The sequence below is a fragment of the Lacerta agilis genome, chromosome 18 (genome assembly GCF_009819535.1).
Source record: "Lacerta agilis isolate rLacAgi1 chromosome 18, rLacAgi1.pri, whole genome shotgun sequence".
Lineage (NCBI taxonomy): Eukaryota > Metazoa > Chordata > Lepidosauria > Squamata > Lacertidae > Lacerta > Lacerta agilis.
The window spans coordinates 1,803,752-1,814,661 of record NC_046329.1 but is presented as its reverse complement, the minus strand read 5'-3'; the positions used below and the strand labels follow the sequence as shown (position 1 = coordinate 1,814,661).

Sequence of the window (10,910 nt, the reverse complement as noted above, 5' to 3'; positions counted from 1 at the left end):
TTGGGGGCGTGGCCTGGGGCGGACAAGGGGGCGTGACCAGCGGAGTTCCCCAATCGAGACAGAGGACGAGCCGAGATGGGCTAGACGCGGAAGTAGGCCCCGCGTTTCCAAGGGAACGTGCCGCGTTCCATACGCAAGCACGCACGCACGCACGCCGCGCAAGGGGACGCCGAGGTCGCGCCGTGCGTGGAGCCACGCCCCAACCCGGAAGTGAGCGAGCGGCCGAGCTAGCTGGGCTTCGTGCGCGCGCCTGTCCAGGGCAGGAGGCGGCCCTCGGCGGGGGCAGCGGCGGCACTGAGCGACGGGCCGCCGCCGTCACCACTCCGCGCCTCGACTCGCGCTCAAGGCTCCCCCCCTCCCCCTGGGGCTCCCCCGCCCCCGAACCACGGGCATGTGAGCCCGGGACTGGCGAGGTCCGCTCAGGTAGGCCGGGGGCGGGGCCTGCTGGGAGGGGGGAGGACACCTTCTCTTCCCGGGGGCAGGAGCTGCTCTTGTGTGGGGGTGGGGACTAAGCTGGGGGGGGGGTATGTGGGCGGGGCCTTCTGCGTTTGGTGGGCGGGGCCTTCTCTGCTATTGGAGGTTTGATGTGGGCGGGGCCTTCTGTTTTCAATGGGTGGGGCTTATTGGGCAGGTGTTTGTGGGCGGGGTCTTGATGCATGGGCGGGCGTGGTTTTGTCTGTTATCTGGGCGGGGCTTGTTGTGGGTGGTGCCTTCTGGTTGGAGTGGGCGGGGCTTGTCTGTTATTGGGGAGGGTCACCTTGCAGGGGCTTTGAACGAGGAGGAGGTCAGTTGGGAAGAGGTCCTCCCGTTATGGGGAAGGGGCTTTGCCTGGTGTGGGAAAAGTGCTTCTCAGATAACAAGGGACTTTTATTTGTGGGGGAGGGGCTTGCTTACTTTTCAACAAGAAAAAAAGACAGTTTGCATTTCCTGTTTTGATCTTGCCACCCAGGAAGGCCAGGGCTGCTTGGTCTCTTTTGCTGCTGCTTGCAGCTTGGCTCGCTTGCTTGAGATCACATCCCCGTTCCTTGTCGATTAGTGCCTGCCTCCTCTCGCGCAGATGCTCTTCTGATCTGCGCCTTGCCTGCTGGCAAAGGGAGTTCTCCCTCTTCCTTCTTTCCACCCTGACCTCTTCCTTCTTCTCCTCAGGTACAAGCCCCACATTAAGATGGAGCCCACGGCCTCAGCCGTCTTCTGCAGCCGGGTCCTTGGCATGGTCAACTCGGAGGATGTGAACGCCATCATCCTGGCTCAAAAGAACATGTGAGTGGCCCCTGTTTTTATTTTGCAGCGCTGGACTTACCCACCTTGGTAGTGTTTCTTTCTCTTCATAGAATCATGGAATTGTAGAGTTGGAAGGGCCCCCCAAGGGTCATCTAATTAACCCCCTGCAATGCAGGGTTCGCAGCTAAAGAAGCCTGGACAGGAACCTCTGTTTTGAAAACCTCCAAGGAAGGAGAGTTCACCACCTTGCGAGGGAGTTCGTTCCTCACCCTCTTGAGCAGTAGAATAAAAGCATGCTCCATCTTCCATGTGACAGTCCTTCAGATATTTGAAGGTGGCTGTTGTATCTCCTCTCAGTCTCCTCCTTTCCAGGCTAAACATTCCCATTTCTTTCACTCGGTTCACCTTCTTTCTCCCTTTCCAAGCTAAGAACATGGTGGGCAGGGTGCTCTCCTTCAAAATTCCTGCTCCATGTCTCCATCTTCTTGCCTTACCCTTCCATGGCTCTCAGCATTCACTGGAGAGGAACCCTGAACTTTGGAAGTCACTCCCGCAGGAGGCAGTTGGTGGCTACCTATTTGGAAGGCTTTTTAAAGAGGATTGGTCCAAACTGAAAGAGGATAAGGCCACCAGTGACTACCAGTCACTCTGGCTGGGCTCTCCCTCCAACGTCGGAGACACTAAATGCCCCTGGGATGCATTTGCTGGCTGGGCTCAGTGGGCCCCCTTTGGCCTGGCTCCCCTTACATTCTTCATGCTTTTTTATTATTAAGTTTTTCCATTAATATTTTTTATTGAAAGGATTAGCAATTATAATAAAGTAAAATAGAAATAAATAAATTACAGTTATAAAGATACAAAGGGAAAAGGGATGAAGTGGGGGGGGGAAACAAAGATTAATTTAATAAAGAAAGAAAGAAAATACAAAAATGCAAAGTAATGTACTCCCATGCAAAAATTGATATAGTGTTATCATCCTAATACCTATATAGATGTTAATAGCCTGCTACATTCTGTACAAACTCATTCCAAACGTTGCCATTTTATCCAAACGAAGTCTGCATCCGTAAGCAGTCCGTTCGTAAGTAGCGAGTGTTGTCATATTGTCAATCCATTGACTGAAGGTTATCATATCTTTATTCTTCTGTTTCATCAGTATCAGTCTCTTGGGCACCATTAGGGTATGTAGAATCCCATTTCCATACAATAGGTACATAATTCAAAAGAATATTCTCTGCTGAAAGATTTAACTTACTCTGCAGTCAGTTATACAATCCAGCACTTTCTCCCCAAACTTGGTAAGTCTGTGTCAGGGCTGGCCGTTATCCTCTTCAGATGCTTCTTATTCTTTTATAACTTTTTATTGCGTATTAACAGGCAATATTATAAACAGTTCTTTTCTTTAACTATTACTCCTCAGAGTCACTTATTTCAGATACCTTAGAGCTGGCTTGTATCTCCCCTCCTCTGAATCTGAGCTATAACTTAACCCTTGCATTTCCTGTGAACATCCGGGCCCTCCCTGTTGTTCCTGTTGCTCTCTTCTATTAGTTTCCTCCCCGTTGTTTCTGTTACTCTCTTCTACTCCCTCCCTCTGTGAAACTGGAGGCTTCTAACTCTAACTTCCCTCACAGTCTAGAACAGGGTTGTCCAACTTTTTTTAAAGGAGAATGAGCCAAAAATTTTGAGCTTTTTTGGGTGGGGAGCATCCCGTGATTGACCAGGATCGACCAGTGACACCCCGCGATCAACCAGTAGATCGCGATCGACCTGTTGGACAGGCCTGGTCTAGAACACTGCACGTTCTTCATGCTTGCCTGCAGCTCCCAAAACATCCCTTAATCCTGGTAATCTTAAACCTGCCTCTTGAGCCATCCCAAGCTAAAAGCTTGTCTTTGTTGCCCAGGCTGGACCGATTTGAGAAAACCAACGAGATGCTGCTCAACTTCAATAACCTGTCTGGCGTCCGCATGCAACAGATGAGTGAGCAGTTCCTGCACCACACCCGGACCTTAGTGGAGATGAAGAAAGATCTGGACAGCATCTTCCGGAGAATCAGGTGAGGCTGGCTGACCACTAGGGCATTCTTCCCATCTTGTCCATGGAGCAGGTAATGCTGTTGTTTAGAATCTGCGGCCTTCCAGATCTTACTAAAATACAACTCTCATCATTCCTTGCTATTGGCTGCAGCACCTATGGGTGATTGGAAGTGTGACTTAGTAACACCTGCAGGTTTACAGGTTAGCCACCCCTGATGTCACACTGTAAGATGTGGGAGATCAGGGTTCAGATCCTGCCTCGGCCACAAGACTCACTGGGCAGCCTGTCTTTCAGCTAAGCCTACCTCACAGGTGTTTGAGGGGATAAAACAGAGAGGGGGAAGGTCTGGAAATTATTCTGACACACACACGCACCCTTGTATTTTCAGCTGCTCATTTTATTCTACTTTTGTGGCATTAATGATATGCTTTAGTTCAAAGAACCATAGAATTGTGGAGTTGGAAGGCACCCAAAAGGCTCATTTAGTCCAACCCCATACAATAGAGGAATCCTATCTTAATAATACCTTACAGATTACCATGTTTATGTCTCATTCAGGACGCTGAAAGGGAAGCTCGCGAAACAGTATCCAGAGGCATTTAGTAGTGAGTATTATTATTATTATTAATTATCATTATATTTATATCCCACCTTTTCCCCAGAGTGAGACAAGGCAGCTTACACCAGTGACACAGATGCAGAAGGTTAAAAAAGCATAGAAATTAAACTATAAACACAATAGAAACAGACCTTTTAAAATACATATTGTAAAACAGCACAGCACTTTTTAAAAGCCATTTCCTTTTTTAAAAAACAAGTCATGTTTCCTAGGAAATACTGTGCATTTCGCTCTCCAGGCTGTGTGAATGAGCAGTAAAACATCAAATGCAATGCTGTGTAAACAAGTGTAAGGTAGACGTATAGAATCATAGAATTGTAGAGTTGGAAGAGACCCGTAGGGTCATGTAGTCCAATGCAGGAATCTCAGCTAAGGCATCCATGACAGATGGCCACCCAGCCTCTGTTTACAAACCTCCAAGGAAGGAGAGTCCACCACCTCCCGAGGGAGACTTCCACTGTCAAACAGCTCTTGCTGTCAGAAAGCTATTCCTGATGTTTAGTCGGAATCTCCTTTCTTGTAACTTGAAGCCATGGGTTTGAGTCCTATCCTCCCCTCCAGAGCAGGAGAAAACAAGCTTCCTCCATCTTCCATGTGTCAGCCCTTAAGCTATTTGAAGATGGCTATCATATCTCTTCTCAGTCTCCTCTTTTCCAGGCTAAACGTACCTAGCTCCTTCAACCATTCCTCCTAAGGATTGGTTTCCAGACCCCTGATCATCTTGGTCGCCCTCCTCTGCACACCTTCCAGCTTGTCAATATCCTTGTTAAATTGTGGTGCCCAGAACTGGACACAGCGTATTTTATTGTCTTTAAAACTCTTGTAAGCCTCTCCTAAAAGTTCACTTTGCACAATGTTTCAAAACCCCAAATCCAGCGACGATTATTTTCCTGTGCACTCAAAACCCTTTTCACCTGCATTAACTGTGATAGTCTTCACAATGGTCCCATAGGCTAGACCACCTTTTCTGCCTTCCACATAACACGCCTAATGCTTCGTTCTGTTGGCGAAGGCGGCATGTGCTTTCCAGCCACCGTCTCTTACCTGTCCCATCTGTCGGTTTGCCTCATTACCGTTCTGATCCCCAGATATCCACGAATCTCCCATCCTGGAAGACGACGACTTTGACCCGATCCCCAAAAGCACCGCCACCACCATTGCTACCTCGGAGCAGAGCACGGAGTCCTGTGACACCAGCCCGGACATCATCTCCCCTGCCACCAGCCACGACTTTGAGGACCTCTCCCAGGGGCCTTACGACTCGCCGGCGGTGAATGGGCAGAGCATCACAGACGACGACAACGAGACGGACTAGTCTCTGCAGTGAAGCTCTCGCGTGGGGCGAACTGATGCGCCGTCTCGTCCCCTGCTTGCTTCTGGACTTGCAAACTGGCGACCCCCTTCTTTTTTAAAAAAACAACAACAACCCACCAACCAACCTGTATTTTCTGTGTTGTATTGGCCAGCTGTTTCTTTGCGTCGGGGAGAGAGGGGCGAGCCTGGGCAAAAAGTGGCTTTTCTTGCATGAACTGCCGTCTTCCCCCGCGGTGCTGATCTGTGGTTTTTATGCCAAATATGCAAAACAGTGAGCGGCTAGTTCACATTTTTGTGGGGTGGGGGGGGAACACACGGCACCGGGGTGTGTGTCTGCCCAATTGCACGATTGGGTGTGTTCGCTGAGGGCTACCTTCAGCCTCCTAGCCAACGGTATAACCATGCTTAAGACACACACGAACTCGCATGCGCTCAAGGGATTATTCTCTTAACAGAGATGCCATCAGCCCTAAATGTGCAGCTTTCGGGGAAGTGGTCAGCTGTGCGTCCCTGCAATGGCTGCCGGCTGGTTCATTTGCTACCCCGTAAACAGAATAACATGCAAGAAGCACTCAGTTCTATCCAAACTTCTTCGGAGAACTGCTTGAAATGAATCAACATGAACGTGGGGCCATGAGAGGAGCTTTCTTCAATGCAGGCCTCTGCACTGGCTATATACCCTGAATCCACGCAAGGACATTTTTTTACAGTGGTGGGGGTAGCGTTTCTCGTGAGAATAAACGATTTGGGGTTCATCCCGATTCCATTTTGCCGGGCACGAGTGTTGATAGTGGAGCTCAGTTCCTCCACCACTCGGGGCGCTCCCTGTTCCTTGAGCCGTGTTTTCCTGCACGCACTCCGTTCATGCATGGGCCTGTGGTGTTAGCTGCGTTGCGCCCTGTTCCAAAGATGTGCAGATCTGCTTCCCTCTCCTGGTTCTCTTGCTGACTCAGTGAGGGTTGGAGCACACAGAAGCCTCCATCGTGGCTTCCTCCTAACTCCCCTTTAAAAGTGTGTCTCTTCCTGCTCTACTTTTTCCATCATTCAATGATGCACCTTATATCTGACACAAGAGAGTGTATGTGCTTGCCTTGTTCGTGGCGAAGAGGAGCTGGAATTTTTTTTGGGCCTGGCAACCAAAGCACCCCTTGGGTTTCAGATTTATAACTGCTATGGCGGCTCATTGACCAGAAGTAATGTATTTAGCATTAGCTGTAGAAGTGTAGACTCGATTCTGACCAAACAAAGCCGCCTGGAGCAAACTATACATCAGGACACTTAGTTTGGTCAGAAATGAGTGTACACTTCCAGAGTTGACACTGAGTACCTTTCTTCTGGTAAATGAGTCACCATAGCTACTAGAGGGTATGAAAATTTGTGTCCAGGGGTTTTCAGACTTGTCTACACAAGTCCCATCCGAAGCCCAAGGGGCGCATTGATTGCCAGGGACAAAATATATTGGCATTAGTTTCAGCTCTCCTAGCCCACTATGTGCTGTCCATCTTAAGCAGAGGTTGCCCACTGCTTCCACCCCCTTAACATCTGTTATAACCATCCTGTTAGGTACTTTTCCCTAGAGGTCTCCAATGCAAACAGTTAACGCCAGCACAACAGCTTTTACCTGTCTAGCGAAACTTCCCCACCACCTCTAATTGCCTGCCTGCCCCCCCCCCCAATTGACTGGGTTGGGGGGAATCTCAAGAACAAATTTAGAAGAGGGCAGAAAAGTTAATAAAAGCTGTTGAGCTACCCTAAGTGTTCAGTTGCATCCCAGTGCTGGGTTGTGCTCAACATTCGACCACCTCAGCACTGACCCACTGAAATCGGTAGTCACATCCATTGATTTCAGTGGGTCTACTCTTGAGTAGAATCTTGTTGGGTTTGACCCTGATCCCTGTTCCCCCCCCCCTTTTCCATGACACCTTCAGTTACTGTTTTACGGACTAGTGTCTGTGTCTCTAGTGTTCAGTTTTTAAGCTCCCATCCCACACAACTGTCTGTATTATGGTTCCCTTTGCCGGAACTCGGGTAATGGCTAGATTTGTTGAGTAAAGGGTGGGGCAAGCTGCTTCCTTCTTCCGCCGTAAATAATAATAAACAAAAACAACTGAAATGCATTGTAATTCAAAGAATAATATTTTTGTACTGCTACAAGTTTACAGAGATTAATGAGGTAATAACCAATAAAAGAGTTGCATTAATTGATAGATCTGGTGTTGGGTGAGCTGTATTTGTTGTTTTTATTGATTGGCTTTCATGGGGCAGGGAAGCTTTTTCCAACCAGGGAGGTCACTTCGGTGCTGCTCACGCTGCGATTTGACTTTGCCCCCAGAGGCGCACTCCATTGCCTCTTGAGACAGACAACTACAAGATCACCACAATAATATGGTTTTAGCACAGGGATGAATAATTTGTGACCCCCTGGCTGTTGCTTGTGGGAATTTTATTTCCAACAATATTGGGAATGGGCTGCAAGTTCCCCATCCCTGGTCTGAGAAGAGAGAGGCATTCCTTTGATGATATCTGGAGAGATAACGGCTTTCACCATTCTCACATGCAATAAAGGAATCCTACTTCTTAGAGCAAGGATCTTTCAGATGATAATGGGCTTCCAGAAATCATCATATCTGACCACTGACCATGCTGGCTGTTGAGGAGCTGAGCTGGGAGTTCCGTACCCTCCTTTTAGGAATTAATTGGCATCCTTCCGAGAACTAGAACAAGCTTGTGGGAAGTGCCACTTGATGCTTAAAAAAACAATTGTATGCATATTCACTTGCTTAATACGAAATACAGCTATACTGCCATAATCATGACGGTGATAGCATTTATATTAATAATAACTCAGCCAAAATAATGTGGGAGGTCCGTTCAAATTTTATGATTTTGTTTGCTTGAACTCAAGAGGCAGGGAGTTCGAGAGACCCACCCAGATCCATTAGCCCAGGGGTCTCCAGCTGCTTTCAGACCACATTTCCCATCATCCCTTGGTAGCTAGGAATGAGGGGAATTGTAGTCCAAAAAAGAGCTCGGGGCCCAAGGTTGGGAATCGCTGTACAGCTCCCCTCTCTGACTATTGGGGCTGAGGGCTTCTGGGAGTTGTAGTCCTAAAGGCAAACTCTACGGTTCTCCGCCTCTATTGTTTTGTTCGTCACTTCCGGCAATCAAGAGGCGGAGCCTGAAGCCGGAGGAGGCGTCTTTAGTAGGCGAAGATTCCCTCGCGCGCCCTCCTCCTTCCTGCGGACGCGCATGCGCACAGGGAGGAGGCGTGACGGCCCAAGATGGCGGCTGCCGGCGGACCCGTGGAGGTGGCGCTGGTGTCGGCGGCTGAGGCGGCCTCGTCGTCCGGAGGCGGCTGTTCAGTGTGGGAAGTGGGCTCCGGGGCGTCGGTGGCCGGCTACCGCGGGTTTAGCTGCGCGGCTCGCGGGATGGCGCTGCTGGGCGGGGAGCACCTGCTCGGGGCACAACTGGGCAAGGCCTGTGTGGGCGCCTGGGAGCTCCAGAGGAAGGTAGGAACACGGGGGGGGGGGAGAGAAGGGAGCTGCGCATGCGCGCGCATCCTCAAGAAGCCCCGCCCCTGGGAGTGACCCTCCCTCTCCATGGGGTTCCCATGGAAACCCCACCTCTAGGCACGACACGCCCCCCCCCCGAGATTCCCTCTAAACCAGGCGTGTCCAGAGCCTGTTTCGGGGGCCTAATCCGGCCCGCCGATCGATTTAGTCTGGGCCCCGTGGCAGTATATGTGCTAGGGTAAAATCCTAAAAAAAAAAGCTCATCAGCTTCAATCCTAAAGAAAGCTCAACAACTTTGGGGTAAAATTGTAAAAAAAAAGCTCAACAACTTTGGTCTGCCCTTAAGCATGTTCGCTTCATCAAATATTGCCCTCTTTGAAAAAAGTATGGACACCCCTGCTCTAGACTGAGTCTTGTTTTCCAAAGGATGGACTGACTGTAATTGATTCTCAGTTAAACATCTGGCTAGTTCAGAAGACAACCTTGAGCCAGGTTAAGAGAACGTGAAGAAGAAAAGTCCCTTGACCCAAGGACAGTCTACGTATTATATTGACCTCTTTTTCTTAATAGTGACATGGACCATTCATAACGTAGGAACATTCTTCCCAACTCTGGGCAGGGCAGTGGGGGAACTGACAAGTGACAACCATTCACTATAACGATGTTCCCTGCTACTGCTCAGGCGGCACTGAAAACACATTTTGGTTCCTGAAATTCACCCTTATTGTGCAGATAAAATGTAACAGATAGAATTTGACAGAATGGGGTATTAGTGTGAAAACAGTCCAGATGCAACGATCCCCAGATGCAGGAGGTGTCCAGCACCATCATGGCACCCAGACATCTTCACTTGATCGCAAGTGGCCGATAGCCAGCTGCTTTTTTGACCTCCAGCTGTCACGTGCTCCAGTATCCAGCATGGCCCATGTTCAGGGATGCTGGGAGTTGTACTCCAATACATGCTGGGTGGGAAGACAAGGCTCTCCTCCACAACAGCCTGAAAAGCTGTGGGAGACCAGCACCCTTCAAAAACATCATCCCCTCCTCACAATAAATAGTCCAGGAGAGAAAACCTTTGATAATGATACAGTGTGTTTATCTTGGGCTTGTTGCATTATAAGGCTTACAACAGCCCTGCAAGGTAGCCCCGTACTGTTAACCCAGCATTGCAGTTGGAGGGGAGCTGAGAGAGAATGTAAGAAGAGCCTGCCAGATCAGGCCAAAGGGGGGTCTAGCTAGTCCATCATCTTGGTCTCACAGTGGCCAACCAGATTCCCCAATGGGAAGCCCGAAAGCTGGACCCAAGTGCAAGAGCAGCAGCTCTCTCCTCCTGTTGTTTACAGCAGCTGGTATTCAGAAGCATTACTGCCTCCGACCAGGGAAGCGGAGATTGGCCATTCTGGCTGGTGCCAGTTTGCCCAGTCTTCTTTTAAAGCCTCCCAAGTTAATTGCAGTCTGCATGAAGAAGTTGACACAGAACATAGCTTGGCTGTGGTTTCTGCTGTGTGCCAGGGCTTTAAACCGTTAGACCCTCAGAACGGGGTAATCTTTCACTCTAGCTGCTGCAGAATTTCCATCCGTCTTTCCACTCACATTATGTCACTCCAGCTGATAGATAAAAGCCAAGCCTATTATGCCTGTCTGAGTTGCAGTTCCTCTCTAGCCCTTCCGTCCTGGATAGCTTGATATCCCTCTCTGCTACAACGCAGTTCATTTGCTTTCTTCCCAGCCCTCTTATCGTCTTAAGCCTCCTCCTCTCTCAACTGTGCTCTGCCAGAGTTTTTAAGCATTTCCCCCAAATACTGTAATGGATTAGAACTGAAATCCCAACTCACTTTTAAAAAAGAAGTGTTCAGCCACATCTCCCAGTACAGTGGTGCCTCACTAGACGAAAATAATTCGTTCTGCGAGTGTCTTCGTAGAGCGATTTTTTTGTCTTGCAAAGCACCAATGTAAACCGCTAGTTTTCGCTTAAAAAAAAAATCGTCTTGCGAGGCAGCCCCATTGACTTTTTCGTCTAGCAAGGCATTCGTCTAGCGGGGCACCACTGTAGCTTAAACTCCCAACTGGGGGTGCACACAAAGGTATCTTATTTCAGCAATCAAACTGAGCAATCTAGGTTGTTTTAAGAGTGGCATCTGCTCTGTAGTAAACTGTAACATGTATGCAGCCCCACACTGGGGAGCAGATAGGGAGAAGTATCT

At 49.1% G+C, this 10,910-nt stretch overlaps 2 protein-coding genes across 2 annotated transcripts in view; both read left to right on the top strand.

Annotated features, from left to right (window-relative positions):
- Positions 1–383: 383 nt before the first annotated feature.
- On the top strand, positions 384–5,306 carry KXD1 (KxDL motif containing 1). Its single transcript, XM_033136684.1, has 5 exons — positions 384–414; positions 1,139–1,260; positions 3,128–3,280; positions 3,820–3,866; positions 4,969–5,306. Exons 2-5 carry the CDS (start codon positions 1,166–1,168, stop codon positions 5,193–5,195), a joined length of 522 nt encoding a protein of 173 aa, XP_032992575.1. The 5' UTR covers positions 384–414; positions 1,139–1,165; the 3' UTR covers positions 5,196–5,306.
- Positions 5,307–8,436: 3,130 nt separating this feature from the next.
- The window catches only part of LOC117039522 (WD repeat-containing protein 18-like), a 42,148-nt gene continuing 39,674 nt past the window's right edge, over positions 8,437–10,910 (top strand). The window contains exon 1 of the mRNA XM_033136664.1: positions 8,437–8,703. Coding sequence (XP_032992555.1) covers positions 8,476–8,703 — 228 coding nt within the window. The 5' untranslated portion in view covers positions 8,437–8,475. The remainder of the gene's footprint in view (positions 8,704–10,910) is intronic.